Source organism: Spizellomyces punctatus (genome assembly GCF_000182565.1).
Source record: "Spizellomyces punctatus DAOM BR117 chromosome Unknown supercont1.10, whole genome shotgun sequence".
In the NCBI taxonomy this organism is placed as follows: domain Eukaryota; kingdom Fungi; phylum Chytridiomycota; class Chytridiomycetes; order Spizellomycetales; family Spizellomycetaceae; genus Spizellomyces; species Spizellomyces punctatus.
The window spans coordinates 805,720-821,558 of record NW_015971546.1 but is presented as its reverse complement, the minus strand read 5'-3'; the positions used below and the strand labels follow the sequence as shown (position 1 = coordinate 821,558).

Sequence of the window (15,839 nt, the reverse complement as noted above, 5' to 3'; positions counted from 1 at the left end):
GGACAAATGATATCACATAAAGAACCAACATATAATTAAACCTTGAAGACATTGTCGAGAACCCCGCAAGATTGCAAGTCGTATTTTGAAAGAAGCTTGATCTTGTTGGTATCTACGGTGGGCACGGCATGACATCCTTGGTGTGAAGTGCTTTTGGGGTGACATTCTCCCAATTTTGGCCGAGATGTCGGACAAAACGCGCGCTTGAGGTACACGGTTTTCGAGACTTTTTCAAAACATTCTTGTAGCAATGCTGGCCATGGAAACCTCTCCCATAACCTCTAAAAAGGTCTTGACGTTAGTGTTTGTATTTGGCGATTTCGATGGCGAGGTATGGTATCAAATGACGAATGCTGGTTTGGAAAAAACGCTTGATAGACTGAAACTAAACTATTTGTGAATGTAGAGACGAGTTTTATTGGGGATGAAGAAACGGGGGTTTGGGGCTGGGTATTGGAATGGGTACTGTCGAACAAGGCTCTTCTTTGTCGTATCTTGACATGTTGATGTCAACGTTTTGCATTGGGTTTCGGCGATTTGGAAATAGGTTTGGAGGCAAGGTTGAAAAAGGAGAAACGATACTCGAGGGTGCTGTCAGAGAACTTGAGGTTCCATACCGTACCGTCTTTCTATTGCCGTATGTTCTGGTCCTCATATTGTGGAATTGTCGTAGGAAGAAGCAGGGATACGTGTATCCCACCTGGAGCGAGCGGGGATGTTGGTAGGTTCTTGCGATTAAACTTGATTTCTCTCGTGCTAGTGTCGATTACTTTCTTTTAACTGAGCATGATGCTTTATAGTGGTTCCATTTTGAGGGTGACCCGACCGGATTGGAGGTCCATGTGTATCGAGGGGAGACCTTTGAGGGTGTCGTCTCCGAGTATGTCTTCCATTCCAGCCCAATTGTGAATATGCCTTTTTTAACGGCTAAACAAAATAAAGGACCGAGGAAATGCGACCAGAATGGTTTTCCCTTGACAAGATTCCGTTTCACATAATGTGGCCGGACGATCAGATTTGGTGGCCCGTATTTGTTGGGAATAAAAAGTTTTGCGGGAGGTTCAGGTTTATATTTCTGTGCAAATTTTGGATCCATTTATGCAGTTGTTAAAGTCTCCTTTCTTTTGCAGGTTTGCCAAGGACCAAAAGGAGATTTTGGCACATGATGTGGGCATCTTTGAGTCGTTGCCGTGTGAGATGGAGTTTGGGAGTGGGGAATGGGTAGGCGGGGTGCTCGTAGAACGATAGATGAATGCATAGAACATAACCTTGTGGAGTGATGTATGCGCTAGATGCTGGTAAGATATACTAGAAGAATAGAGCAGAGCTGGTCATACTGGAAAATATTCCTTGCACGCTTGCTCAATGTTCTCGTCTCCTGACATTTCAAGTCATCCATGAAACAGTGAGTATATTTACTCCAAAAAAACCATGTTCCTATTGGTATAGCAACTTAAATAATCAAATGCAATGTACACTAAAATCCCACCCCCTATGTACAATAGACATCGCAACAGCCAGCTCTAATAAATATACATAATAATACAACCTATTTCACAGTAATAGTCTCGATAGTAATTACATCATGCTTGTCGTTCCGCCGTGTCTCATACTTGATAACCAACTCATGGTCCGCGTCATCGATATCAAATTCCGTTGATACCAATTTCTTTCCGCTGTACTTTAAAATGTGCTTGTACACGAGGAACTCTACGGTCACGTACGACAAGGTGAAGGTTGTGACGAGGAGATCTGTCGAGTATTTTGCAACGTTGCGGGGAAAGTAAGGCAAGGTGACGTATCCGGCAAAGACAACCGAGAGGGTGTAGGGGCCACTGGGAAGCGTCTGAGTTTTTGCAAAGATAAAGTAAAAGATCCGAACCCAAATGTACGTGTGCAAAACACTGATGGTCGAAACGATCCATTCCGTTGACGTTGGGTTCAACCAGAGATTTACGGCGCAGTAGGCATGGAAGAATATGATCACCATGTAAGCCGGGCGCATGAGACGGCGGGCTCCATACACAAATGGTGTCATGTAGATGGCGGTAGGGACATGGAAGGCGAGGGCAGCAACCGTAATGATCTTGGCGAGGATTTCATTTCCCGTAAAGAACGCAGCGAATCCGAGAGCAATCTCCGTTACACCTGATCCGATATGCAGGACGAGTACGATTGTTCGTAGAAGGGTTGTGGCAAACTTTTTTCGAATGAAAGGGTAAGGCTCGGATTTAGGGAAGAGCTGGAATCGCGTTGCGATTCGGTAGAGCCAAACGATCATATCGGCCAAGTAGCATAGCGCAAAGAACCGATGGGTTGTGTTGTCCCAGTCAAACGTGTTCCAATTCCAAGCCATTTGTTTATGTTTTGGGCTCTTTGTTTGTTGTGATCGGCTGATGGGGGATTCAAAGGGCAACCTCCCATTGTTCTTCTTTTAAATGCTTCCATTGTTCCCCATTTTTTTTTTTTTTTCGAAAATAAGAAATAAAAAAACATGGCTTCCAATTAGCACGGCTTTAGGGACAAAAATCACCCAACCTTTTTGGTGACACGGAGACAGAGTCGGAGTCTGGATGCTTATCACGTGGCTTAGGTGCGCGAACCCAACGCCTCACTTGCACCGAGAACCCGGCCTCAGCTGCAAAATCCCCAGATGTGGAACGATGGCCGCCAACCCCCTTTCAAAAACTGTGTTTCACATTGTCGGTTGACGGCAAATTTGATGGCCGATTGGGAAATCTGGAGCATTTTAATGCAATTCTGAAATGTATTCCTTATAAATCCATGAATACCAACGAGATAACCGCTTGGAGCCGGGGGGCGTTCAACGGTTGGGTGTCTCCCCTGCCAGTTCTGGGAAGGCCATTAGGAAGACTCATTGTGTGTCAGCGCTTGGTCTTTTGCCATGAACCAACCAATGGTCAAAAGATGCAACATGTTTGCAAGCAACGAGCAGGGTTGGGGCAAGTACGTTGAAACGGAGGACGCATGGCCATGTGCGGGTGTTTCCGGCGACAGGCCGTGAACTGGTGATAAAATGTCTTGGGCACAAGAGTGTCATCTTGTACATTACCGTCTCATATGTAGATGCTCGACGCTCGTTGTCGTTCATGTCCATTCAATAATTATCAAGCTCATGGTTATCGCTAATGTGCAGGGAACAGGACCGTGGATTCGTTTTCAATTTCGGTTAGCGGAGAACGGGAACAATGCCCATTCACAGCAAAGCAAATGTCTTTGTTGAGAACGCGTGACTTGCTAGTCTGCGGATTGTAGCCAAAGAGACTTTGACGAAACTGCAAGCGCATGAAAGCTCCGAATAACAGCCGCAGCAGCAAGAGGACAAAAGCTCCTTCAAACAACGTATAGTCATCCGTGTTCCTGGAACTGGGCCACTGGCCAAATGACACACCACAGATCTCTGGACAGTGAGACCATCAGCTCTTGGGAAACACTCGCATGAGGCCACCCGACTTGTACATGCAACCCACTGGGCAACAGACCTGACAAATGAAAAGTCAAAAGTTAAATACGGATGATGGAGCTTATTGTGATCTATATCCTATGGAAGCACTCGTCCATCTACTATATATCATGTGTTTACTCCGGTTCATTACATACAAATGTATTGTGGAAGCGTAGGCGCATCAACGCTGCATGACTTTTGTTCATTATATAGCAGAAAGATGCGTGTAGTGTAGAGGTGGCACTAGCTACTACACCAGGGAATAAACCAGCGACAACCGGTTCGGAAAAGCCAAGTAATTCCCTCCTTACAACCAACCAACTACTACTAGGCCCAATTACACATGCAATACATTACGGTTGGTTCTAACCGGGTAACTAAGCCCACCACACGAGAGAAATCCTACTAAGCCCTTGATTCCGAAATTCGTTAGTCTAGCATTCTAGTCTATTCTAATACCGATAGATTGGCAGAGCATCACGTGATTTTACGTGATTCCCGTTCTTTATGTGCTTTAGCTGCAATCACGTCCACACTATGCATTGCGTCAGCACGCTCACGGGATCTTTAGTCACGTGAGTAAAACATACTCTTCAGGTCACGCCGAGTTGTTGAAGGGCTATAAAGTCTCCCAATATACATACACACCCTGATATAATCAAAAAGAAACAAGAAAAAAACCTTACACCCCACAGCCCGTAATGGAAACCTACATCTCTCACATACACTATAAACAAATACATGTCCAAACCTAGGTATAAACACACTACGCAGCACAATTGCAACACGCATCAAGGACTCCATGCCAATGAATAGTACCTCGTAATAGCAATCCCTGGAATCTCGCTGCTATTCTCTTCCGTCAGTTGCCTACGACGTCTACGGTTTTGCCCAATGTTACCCAGATAGTAAACAGTTTGGTGGGCTTGCGTAAACGATGTACCTAATCCAATAAAGTTAGGCATTAAACTTGAATAAATGATGGAAATAGATGGTATAACCTACCAATAACAGCTAAAACTTCACCAAATTCGCTTGGCGCTTCTTTAAGCACAGCACTATCTGGCTTAAATGTTGTAAAAACCGAGTAACATTGTTGCTTTCCGTAATCATCTGGGTCTTTTTGAATATATTCCGCGGGGAGGATGGGATAGTCTCCTTGGTCAAACGTCAGAGTGATGTTTGCAAGTTTCGGGACCGAGGCGCACGGGACCGTGCAAAGGTCATGCGATTTGATGCCGGTTTGCGAGCGCCAGAATCCAGATGTGCTGTTAGCGTTCATGGATGTGGCGCGGCGACTATGGGTGGATTTTTCGTCTTTGTAATCCTTCTTGTAGTCGTCTTTGTAATCATCTTTGTATTCAGAGTACCCATATTCCTGACCTGGACACGTAGCGCCAATCAACTTGTGAATCTTATCGACCGCAATTTTGGGGAGCATGATGAAAGGGGAACCAGTATCAATCAATGCATCGATTTCTTTCTGCTTGGGCTCGTAGGACTGGTACCCATATGGATCTTCACGGGACTCCTTCACCAGCGGGACCAGGCTCTGACCCACTTTGATTTTCTTCAGGTTGAGTTGCCAGTATCTTTTAACAAGACCAGGCCATTAGTCCCTCGCAATTTAGAATGTCAATAACGGCTCAACGGGATTAAAACATACCCATACTGCAACCCTCTCTGCGTAACATGGTTAAACCTGGTGGGCATCTGACCTTCATATCCACAGATCGATAATTGGGCAGTGGTCGGCTTGGGCTTTGGCGGTTCGTAGTAATCGTAGCTTTGATCGCGCTTTCCATACGATGGCGTCGGCTGAGGAGCATACGCTTTGGGCGGTTCCACAGGTGGCGGGTCCAGAGCAAAAATGGGATCGCATACACCGTCCTTGACTGCTTGGTATAGCCAGGGGTCAAAGTCCAGGTCTGGGTTACGCAGTGAGAGCCCTAGTATACCAAGTTAGTTGTGGCGGACAGTGCGAGGAAAAATTCAAATCCGTACCAAAGTGTCCGTCCACAGTCTCATTGGCGCTAACCTCGTTTTGTGTTCTCAGTCCAAAAGTGACAGTTGCTAAATATTAAGATACATGAGCCTCACATTCATATCAGACGACCATAACAAGACTATACCTTCAATGCCACCAACATTCACTACATCTCGCCCTTCTTTGACTATGACCTTCTCTTGGCCATAGTACTCTAGATCACCTTCACGGCCTCCGTCCTGCCATGTCGACGACTTGTCCGGGTCAAAACCAAAATACACAAGCTCGCGCTCGGGCTCGTAATAGTCATTGTCTTTTTTGTATTCATCATACTTGTCGTATGAGTTATAGTCGTCGTACTTTTTGGGCTTTTCCTTGTACGCGGCTTTTTTGACCCAGGAGAGCTGCGTGGCGGTGTCGAAGCGGACGGTAAGCTTTTGAGGTGGAGTGCCAATTTCGACTTGTCCAATAACTATGTCATTCAACGGTGTGAGTTTTTCGTTATCATCTCACGTCTTATATGCGCACCCAAACTCACAATCAAACGGGTCAAATCCAGCAGGGACAGAGACAGGCCCCTTTTTCTTCTTTGGCTTTGATTTCGGCTTTGGCTTTTCGTATTTGTCATACTCGTCGTATTTTTGTTCGTATCCATATCCATGTCCGTATCCAGGGTTTTCCTTCTCCTCCTTGTAAGTCGGGGTCAGGTATGCTGGACGGACGGCTGGGTGGTTGCTGTACTTTTCACGGATATATCTAAAAGACAGTCATCAAAAAAACGCAGCTCTCTGCAGAACGTTGCAAGCAGAGTACATACGCCTGCTCCTCAAGTAATCTGTCCAGAATCGAGGAATGATGGCGGTCCGGTTTGTGCAGTGGGACGCGCAAGATTCTCGGATGGTAGTCATCTTGAGGATATTCATCGCGATAATAGTCCTCATAAGGCGGTGGTGGATGGTAGGGATCAGCAAAGGCGGTGGAGAGGAGGAGGGAAAGGGTGGTGAATGTTGCTGGCAGAGACCAGAAAGGCATATCGTGTGTATTCGTATGCGTTGTAATATGAGCAGGATCGCTATTTTCAGGGCAGGTTCACTGTGGCAAAAAGTCAGAGATCTACTGCAGGTTCTACGTCAGGTTCTTAATGTTGCTCTGGTTTTCCTCGGCTCCAAATGTCAAAGTCGTCCTCTGTTTTTAAGTATTTTCTACTTGCACAGCAGCGGGTTTACAACTTCGCCACGCTGAGTACCGCAGAAGTGTCCACGTCGGCCGCGCGCGCGTTCTTCTTCCCTCGAGTTGCTTTTGGGATGGGTTCTCCTTTGAGGCGGGCAGTGAGATCTTGGCGCCTCGCCACTACGTTCGGTTATGGGTTTGAACAAGTGGAGGTGGGATACATGGACTCATCTTGTTGCATTGTATTGTGAGCGTTCCCCCAATACACGAAAGAAGCAGAGGTCCATCATAAAAGCACATCCTCTTCAGTGATCGCCATGTCTGTCGTAGAGAAAAAGCAAAAGCCTTTGCTATGAAATGTTCAGAGTTGGTCGATTATGCATTCTGCATCGCTCACCCTACAGACACCAGGACACCAGGTCATTCGGAAGCCCATCCGACCAGATGTAGATGTGCACCTTTATGGGCAAACACTGCATTTGCCTTACTTTAAAGACATTCGGGATTCAGAAATGTAAAAAGCGATGCAGTGATAACGATAAACCGCGCATCGCCTCAGGACTGTCCTTGTTACCATGTCCCTATATGTGTGCTTCCAACTCCATTCTAATCGCTGTGGTTCATTGGTTCATTCGGTCATGTTTGCAGGGACCAGGGACCTTTCGAGTGGAGTAGGTGGGCTTTCCATCAACAGCATATCAATTTCATCATTCCAAAACTTGACGAGTCGCTCACTCTAATGACCATCTGTGCAGATGAATGGCCGATCATTCACAATAGCTATCTTGACCGATAGATAACTGGTATTTCATAATAAACAAGGTCCACTTTTGGTCCCTGGCCGTAGTAGAACAACAAGAGCTTGGGCCCTAAAACGAGCAAAACAATCCAAGTGCCGTAACCAATAGTCAGCAGTTTCGTTTCTTTTTTTTCTTTGGGCTTTGGCCAACTCGATTTTGTACAAATGCTTCTTCCAACTGCAAACAAACCACAAACAAAAGACTGACATGGCCACAAAGACAGCATGCTACTCCAACTGCCTGCTGCCAACAATGAACAAGACCTAGAAAAATAAATAAAAAAAAGAGAAGTCTCCAAAAAGGCCGTGACAAATTGTGGAAACAACTGCAGGCGAGTTGACGCGAAGAGGAGAGAGCCCCAAAATTCCAAAATCTTAAACGCTTTGCCCATTTGAAGTCTGCCTAATGTTCTTGTTCTTGTTCGTTACTTGCTACTTGAACTTTTACTTTTCACTTGCTTTTACCAATACTCTTGCATCTTCCTTCTGTGCTCCAACTTTAACCCATCTCGCTCCCATCTGGGGATTCGCGCACTAAGAAAAAAGGGCTCCATATCTCCTCCCTTCTGCGCACTGCCCCGACAGATATCTTCTTACACGACCCGTAGCTTGCGATATGAAACAAGCACAAAAGAAGGCACCATTGTCCGTCACTCCGGTGAACGGAAAGAGTGTGTCGCCGGTCAAGGTGAAATCTCGAGGTGGGAATTCCGCTGCTGGCTCGGCAAACAGTGGAAAGGCTGCTGTGACCCAAATAGTGGCCAAAAACGGAGAAACTTATGCTTTGAACGGTATGTATGTCATCATTGTGAGCAGACAGCCCACCATGACAACGTTTGAGTACTCTAGTGGGTGACTGGTAACAGTCATGCACAAGATGCTGGCTCAGCCTTTGCTCACATATCTGGATCGTTTCATATCCCGATTTTTCTTAGACTACGTGTATTTGGCGCCCGATATTCCCAATGAGCTGTAAGTACAGACTACCTTCATCTCCTGCTTTGTTTCCCATGCCTACTGATGCGCTCATATTACCTACATTGGCAGTTACTACGTCGGCCGTATCCTCGAGTTCGTCTCGGGGAAATTACCGGGCAAGCAAACGGTGGCGCGCATAGGCTGGTTCTACAGACCAAAAGATGTTCTCCCCGGCGGAAGAGGGAAGAAACATGACCCTCGATTACTGTTGGCGAGCATGCATTCGGATATTAATCCGTGAGTCGTCGTCCTGTGGTCAATGTGTGTGCATGTACGATCACTAAAAGCGTTTTTTTGGGATCTAAAGTATTTCGAGCATCCGAGGAAAATGCAAAGTAGAACACATATCTCATGTTAAGGACATGGAGCAATGGCGGGCAGAGGAGGATTGCTTCTACTATGATCAATGTACGTCATATGCTCGCCATGTCATGCAAACCCTCACTTGACAAATCCATATCGCTCTCTGTAACAGTATACGACCGATATACACATCGAGTGTACGACGTGGTGCCTCTTGAACTCGTCAAAAACCTTCCGAGAGAAGTATCCCGTGCTCTGAGCGACTACCAATTCATTCTCGTTGAAGCTGGCAAAGCCTCGGATTTTACCGAACGACGAGTGTGCAATAGCTGCGATCGATGGTGCAATCCCGATGAAGCTGTCATCAAGTGCGTGGCGTGCCGTGCTGCCTTCCATTTGGGTTGTGTGGGGATCGTAAAGAAACCACCCAAAGGATATGCTTGGCAATGCGCCAAGTGTAATAAAAAAGCATCGGATGCAGCTGAAGAGGAGGAAAAGACATCTTTGGGAAAGAGCAGAGGCAAGGTTGGGAAGAAGGAATCTTCTTTACCTTCGCAATCGAATGATAGCGATTCTGCCATATCATCTGAGGACGAGGATGTCAAAACTGAAGGTTTGTTTTACCTTGCTCTTTGGACACTGTGAAAGTGCATTGACAAGCTGCGATGATGCTCTGTCCAGTGCCAATGGAGGAGGTAGAGTTACCATTCAACCGGACCAAAGATGCCGCCAAGCCTATGTGGCCGTACAGGTATTTTGGTGAATATGCAAAGTATAGGGAGATTTTGGGTAAGCTGCTGTACTGCATTTTCAATTACAACATTCGATTAATTGGAAAGGTACAGCGGAAGAAGGGCCGGACAGAGGGCATCCCAAGGCAGCCAGCAGGTACAGAGTTACTTGAATTGATACACGACATACAGTGAAATGCTTAACCACCTGCATCTAGGATTGGAAAGCAGTTTCAAGCAGATTTGCCGGATCTTGAAGCGAAGCCAGACAGCACCAACCTATCAGCTTCTAGGTGTGTATATCTCCCTGCTGTCGCTGGCACAGTTATCTGAACGGGTGATATAACGACATTTAGAATCGGCGGAGAGTACCAAGCCGACATCCCGGACCTTGAGACTCCTCCATTCCCGGAGACAGGTCGTCGCACGTCCAGCGGCTCTCGGTATGTTGGGAAGCGATCTTCTTCTTCATTTTATCGTAAGCTGAATATTCATCTGGGGTCGTAGAGTTGGTACCGACTACCAAGCAGACATACCGCCTCTCGAACTACCACATCAACCTAATGTCGTTGAGGAGACTGCCGATCGCAGGTACGCTTATGCCAGCCGCCGTCTTCTCTCTGTGGGTTGTTCACATTCTTCTTTAAGGAACGGCGAGCGTCGTCAAACCGAGACTCCCCCACTGGAAGCACCTCTTTCCAGCGCGAAAGGAAATTCCAAACTCGCGGCACGCGGCAAAGGCAAGCGCAAACTGAAGCTGTTGGATTCCGACGGTGAGTTTGCCTCTCCGTATTCCATACGTGCCGCAATTACTAAAGCTAGGTATTTAGTCAACGAGGAATTGGAGATACCTTCTCGTGGTAGCTCTGCGGAAGTCGTCTTCAAAATGCCACCGCATATGAGCGAGCAGCAGCGTACGTCTGGCGAATTTGCTCTAGGGTACAAAAATAATCATGTTTACATTGATTATTCTCAAGTGGATGCATACATGGAGCATATACAAGAAGAAATGCCGTCAACTTTGAAATCATCCGATTACCTTATTGATCGAGCTTTGGCAGAGTTACATAAAGCAGATTACGATATCGAAGCGGCATTGAAAGTTATGCTTGAATTGAAGGCGCGCGATCTAGGTGTCGTGGATTGGGCAGAAAATGAAATTAAGGCTTTTGAAGGCGGAATTGCCAAGTATGGACATGAATTGCATTTGGTGCACCGAGAGGTACGAGATGTCTTTTGTGGACATGGCGCTGGAAAACCCAGATGTTAACGTTCATTTGTCCGCGTAGGTACCAGCAAAGCCGATGACCGAGGTGGTGGCCTTCTTCTACAAATGGAAGAAGTCTCGACGATACGCTGCCGTTTACTCGCAATTTTGTAAAAAGTATCGACCAAGGTGCGTAACCAATACCAATGCACAACCACATTCGGTGGATTGGAACACATGGCTGAAATACTGTGCTTAATTCGTCATCAGTAAGCGATTCAAAGGTCAAAAGCACGCGATGGACGGTGCGGCAGACGCCGAAGGTAATCTCAGTAATGGGGACCTGAGCGAAGACGACATGCCCCCATCACCAACCGGAAAGGGGCGTGTGAAAGAATGTGCCAATTGCTGGACAACTGAATCACAAAGATGGAAGTATCGGCAAAAGGATCTAAAGAAGGAAATCCTTTGTTTGGCTTGTGGTATTCATTATCTCAAATATGGTGTCACGCGAGTTATCAGTGATACACAAAAGAGGGCGAATAGGGAGAGTGGTGCGTATGTCTGCGAATTTGAGGAGAGTTGTTTTTCGTAATTGACACATGGTCTGTTGAACAGCTCCCAAGAAGATCATAAAGCGTAAACGTTCCTTTGATAATGCGCAAACACCGTCAGATAGTGAAAGGAAACCGGCCAAGAAGAAGAGCCGAAAAGCAGTCGCAAAAGTGTCCTTACCTGAGGTATTTCAAGTACACGGTGCCTTTACCAACAGAATGATGGTCTGATCTTCCCTCCTAAAGATCACATTTGTCGAAGATTTTGTTCCTTCAAGTCCTGAATCGGATGCACCGCGTCCATGTGCTGTCTGCACAGAGTTGTACGAGCCTCCCGGAAACCTTTTGTTGACATGTTTGGGATGTAAATTGCGCGTTCACAAAGGTTTGCATTTAAGCCAAACATGTGTATAACATCTTCAAGGTGTGTGCTGACATTTACTTGCCCAGAATGTTACGGTGTGCCTGCGGAACATATCGAAACGACTTTTCAATGCGCCCGATGTCGCAATATACAGCATCCTGAATGCTCAGTTGTAAGTCCTGCCCTTCACGTTTTTGGTAAACTTGCGGTTATTTGACAACTCTTACCGTATTTTCTAGCTGTATAAATGTGTACTTTGTCCCATTGTCAATTCGCCACGCGAATCAGCGTTGAAAAGGACTATCGGAAATAACTGGGCTCATCTGACCTGTGCGATCTGGATGCCGGAAGTAAAGTTTGGAAATGTTGAAACGGAGGAGCCAGTAGAATGTATTGGCTTGATTGATAAGAAGCGATGGAAGCAGGTTCGTGTTCGTTTATTTCATCCACACATAGTATGGTGAATAACATTTTTTATAGCTATGTTGCATCTGCAAACAACCCGAAGGAGCTTGCATTACGTGTTCTGAACGCAACTGCTCTGTAGCGTTTCATGCGACGTGTGCGCAATATGCTGGGTGGGAAATGACGATCGAATCTCTCAAATTGTCAAAATCGTCATCTCAGGTGGAATTAAAAGCTCTGGCACATTGTCCCAGGCATGACCGTCGAAATGTATCTTCGGTAAGTAGGTTCAGGCGATGACCTGAATTTCAAGTCCCCATTCCCCCACACTTTACTAAAACGATATCACGTAGTTCCACGGTGAGACAATCAAAGCTGTTGCCACAGCCGCAGCAACAAGCTCTCTTCACCAACCGGCACCCTCGTCTTTGACACCATACTACTCCCATGTACCACCCGAGGAATTAGATTACAGCTACAGTCGACCCTTTTTAATTCGGGAATTCGTCTTGTCCCAAAAACGAAACACCAAGCCGCTGACAACCAGTGGCCAAAAACGAGCATATTCCATGGCCCTACAAGGGACTTGCCTTTGTCATGTATGTTCCGCAGGCGGGTTGCACGAGGAACCAAGCGTCAAAAATTTGATATCGCCCATCATATTGGAAGTCCCTAAACTCGGTGGAAGGAAGGGCTCAAGCGTGTCTCCCACCGCGGCTGAAGCGCCTCGAAGAAAGTCATCCGGCGCAATGAGCCAGTCTGTTCAATCACCGCTCTTGGACACCTTTATCGATCATCCATCTATAACAAGAATTTGCGCGCAATGTCACAAAACCGTTTCTCCAGCGTGGTGGAAACAAAAAGACATTGTAGAGCAGATTCGCGAGGCGGGACACAATGTGGATGACCTATTAAAACCAGATAAACCAATGGAACACGCCCCAGTCCCGATTTCAAACGGTACCCGCAAGAAGCGAAAATCTCGTGATGAAGATGCAGAAGAGCAAGACCATGCCAAGAAAACTAAAGTAGGGGACGTGAAGGAGGAGGATGCCATGTTATGTCATGGCTGCATGTGGGATCTCAAAGATCGCGCTGGCATGAAATGAGTTGGGGATCCTGGCGTGGGTAATGTTGAAGGAATGTGCCGTAATGGCTAGGGAATATGTGATTTTTGGGCTCCTGTATTTTTTTTGCTTTGGCGATTTTTGATTTAAGGAATACAGAATATTTATACATGAGTTTCGATAGGGTGGAAGTTTTTGCCACGAAGATGGACACATGCATCTACCATAGGTATTCTTTGCTTTACAGATCAGGCAAGGGCCAGCAGTTGGTACCGCTGTTATGGGAAATAGGACATCTTTGGGGTATGTACCAGCCAAGAAATAGTGGTCTTCCGACTCTTTCCCAGCGGATTGGAGTTTTATTCATGCAAAAGCTCTCCTCTATCAGCCTATGGGCTTACCTCAACCAAGCATCATCCTCGCCAAATACATTCGCTAGGAAAGCGTACTAGGACCGTCAGGAGAATCCGCCCGTTCGGCACGATTTCAACAACCCGACAAAAGCGGACTTTTCTTTCACCATGCAGTAATAGCTGCTTGCTAATATTTCCGCAGACAGCTGATCGGCTTTTTGGAAGGCTCGCCATCCAGTTGATACATCCACAGGTACCGTCTCATAAGTGATAAATCCCAGTATAATGTTTGTTACACGTCCTTCAAATATGTCCAATCTTGCACGGCTTTTCAGATCTGAGACTCGGGTTTTTGCTTGCTCCCGGAATCTCACATAATATTCCAGCTTGTCCCACGCTGTATGTGCATGAATTCTGCTATGAATATCTCCTTATCCAAAGATAGATGGAGATGTACTATCTCCTGATCCTATCCTACTGTTTGGCTGCGCCCATAAGCGGAAGACGGCTATGCTGCACGGTTAGAGGTGAAATTCCAGTCTCCCGAATAGGTTCGTAGCCGGTTGGTAAGGACTGAGACTCCTTATAATGCGAGCAGCTTGAAGTGGATCTGCAATTTGTGCAAGCCTTCAGATGACGGCTAGTCATAGGGCATCAACTTTTGGGTTGAATATCCATGGAGTTTCCACGAGGTGAGTCGCTGGTGCGTACGAGTGAACTGCATGAGATGTGATACGTGCCATCAAGCAAAACACACAGCGAATTTTAGTATGATACTACGAGCTAACTTCTACGATATCAAAAGTCAGGAACGTGTCAAGTATGTCTATTACTACCAACCTCAACTTTGTTCCGACCGTCACCGTCGCTCGGGAGTGAAGCACTTATGCTGGCGTTCTTCGTCTGATATCATTCGAATTGATATCCGTACGTTGGGCTTCTTTGATCCTGCTGTCATGCCATCTTGCTCGCCCACATGGCAGTTGTGTCTCGGAGACATCAAAAATATATGACCCAGGAACATTCCAAATGAGTAGGGTGACGTCCTTCTGGCGCGAAGAGTAAAGACTTTATCGCCGTATCCACCGGGTATGTCGCCGGGCCATGAACCTTTATCAACCGAGAATATGAGCGGTGAGAAACGCAAAGCATGGGCGCCGTCTTTGGTCTAGCGACAATATGACCCGCGAGAACGGCAGGAAGGTTAACCCCACACGCCGCGGGTAGTTCGAGGATTGCACGTAGAAGCGCGGGCCGATTGCGCGCAGTTCCAGGATCCTACAAGGCAGAAGTGTTGGTACTCACAAATACTTGTACAGTGGCGTCAGTGGTCGGTGACCTTCTTTTCTTGCAAAATGTTACTTCTTACATCGCAGATGGTCAACTAGCATAGTATGAGCGGCATCGCCAATGCTCCCTGCTGTCATAACTAATCAAACGGGCCATCCTTACGATTATAGAGTATCTTGCTACATTGAAATCGCCCCGAAGAAGTAGAGACGCAAAAATGACGAGAGTGTTAATCTGCGGACTCAGTCAAGATTATATGAAGATTGGCATCGTCGCAATGAGCAAGCGTCATCAGTAGTCACTGCATCATATCCTAGCTGTCAATAGATGCAGCATGTCCCCCCCTCACATACACAGCAGATTGCAAAAGTCGCTAAAATGGTTACCCACTGACATCTTTGGTCGCTGGAATCACAAGTGCCCATTTAGCAAGGGCTCCCTTGTGGCTGGCAAAGAATAAATTCATACCATAGTCTGGATGCTCTTTCTTCCTAAACATCCACTGCTCCGTCTTCCACTGCTGATCTGTTTCTGTGTCCTTATTTGGAGGCGACCCTTCTCTCTCTTGATGCCGAGCTTTGTCAATATACGCTTCAACGCGCTCGGGATGGACATTGGAAAAGTTTTTGAGGGTTCCGTCCGGAAGAGTTACATACACACTGACGCCGGATTGAGTTGGGGATTTCTGGTGGTAAGAGATTTTCCCCCCGTGAGCCATGGCTTCATCGAACTTTGTGGGTCCTCGCGGCATGTTTTTGGCCGTTTTCTGTTCTGCTTTTAGTTGATAAAGTTGGGTCGATGGGGTTTGCAGTTGGATTTGCAGAAGAAAGGTAGGATATATTGCCAGGGTTTTGTTTGATCGGCATTGCTGACGTCATGTCTTGTCATGTCGTCGCAGTGTTCCAAACCACTTTTTGTATTTAAAGATGCCTCCAAGACAATAAAAACACCATCAGGAAAGATGGCTAAACTTTCAATGTTCGATATGCATGAAGGAGCACCTGTGATGGACTTGTCCTGAATGGGAACAGCCTTTAACTGGAAGCAAAATCGAGACCACAACACGATTCCCTTTTTTGAGCCCATGGCCACAAGCCTCGACCAGTTCAGCCAAGTGCAGCAGGATGTGCTATTTGGCAATCACACTAGCCTATTCTTTACGCTT

The 15,839-nt window shown here is 46.4% G+C and overlaps 5 protein-coding genes across 5 annotated transcripts; 2 read left to right on the top strand and 3 right to left on the bottom strand.

Annotated features, from left to right (window-relative positions):
• Nucleotides 1-198: 198 nt before the first annotated feature.
• SPPG_05985 (uncharacterized protein) lies at nt 199-1,343 on the top strand. Its single transcript, XM_016754190.1, has 7 exons — nt 199-331; nt 407-462; nt 548-608; nt 674-721; nt 801-880; nt 943-1,065; nt 1,131-1,343. The coding sequence occupies exons 1-7, from the start codon at nt 251-253 to the stop codon at nt 1,246-1,248; spliced, it is 567 nt and encodes a 188-aa protein (XP_016607075.1). The 5' UTR covers nt 199-250; the 3' UTR covers nt 1,249-1,343.
• A 52-nt stretch (nt 1,344-1,395) lies between these two features.
• On the bottom strand, nt 1,396-2,442 carry SPPG_05984 (uncharacterized protein). Its single transcript, XM_016754189.1, has one exon. It carries the CDS (start codon nt 2,354-2,356, stop codon nt 1,550-1,552), a length of 807 nt encoding a protein of 268 aa, XP_016607074.1. The 5' UTR covers nt 2,357-2,442; the 3' UTR covers nt 1,396-1,549.
• Nucleotides 2,443-3,743: 1,301 nt separating this feature from the next.
• On the bottom strand, nt 3,744-6,707 carry SPPG_05983 (uncharacterized protein). Its single transcript, XM_016754188.1, has 7 exons — nt 6,271-6,707; nt 5,992-6,209; nt 5,599-5,925; nt 5,471-5,539; nt 5,133-5,415; nt 4,472-5,058; nt 3,744-4,409 (listed from the first exon to the last, which is right to left on the bottom strand). The coding sequence occupies exons 1-7, from the start codon at nt 6,483-6,485 to the stop codon at nt 4,258-4,260; spliced, it is 1,851 nt and encodes a 616-aa protein (XP_016607073.1). The 5' UTR covers nt 6,486-6,707; the 3' UTR covers nt 3,744-4,257.
• A 1,098-nt stretch (nt 6,708-7,805) lies between these two features.
• Nucleotides 7,806-13,205, top strand: SPPG_09338 (DNA-binding E3 ubiquitin-protein ligase SNT2). Its single transcript, XM_016757497.1, has 21 exons — nt 7,806-8,213; nt 8,358-8,394; nt 8,470-8,637; nt 8,708-8,808; nt 8,876-9,316; nt 9,385-9,492; nt 9,549-9,591; nt 9,653-9,727; nt 9,791-9,877; nt 9,942-10,025; nt 10,083-10,207; nt 10,265-10,348; nt 10,412-10,656; nt 10,724-10,830; nt 10,912-11,195; nt 11,260-11,381; nt 11,442-11,580; nt 11,646-11,731; nt 11,799-11,984; nt 12,040-12,243; nt 12,318-13,205. Exons 1-21 carry the CDS (start codon nt 8,039-8,041, stop codon nt 13,071-13,073), a joined length of 3,657 nt encoding a protein of 1,218 aa, XP_016607072.1. The 5' UTR covers nt 7,806-8,038; the 3' UTR covers nt 13,074-13,205.
• A 1,381-nt stretch (nt 13,206-14,586) lies between these two features.
• SPPG_05980 (uncharacterized protein) lies at nt 14,587-15,431 on the bottom strand. Its single transcript, XM_016754187.1, has 3 exons — nt 15,143-15,431; nt 14,724-15,079; nt 14,587-14,662 (listed from the first exon to the last, which is right to left on the bottom strand). Exons 1-2 carry the CDS (start codon nt 15,423-15,425, stop codon nt 15,057-15,059), a joined length of 306 nt encoding a protein of 101 aa, XP_016607071.1. The 5' UTR covers nt 15,426-15,431; the 3' UTR covers nt 14,587-14,662; nt 14,724-15,056.
• Between the last annotated feature and the right edge of the window lie 408 nt (nt 15,432-15,839).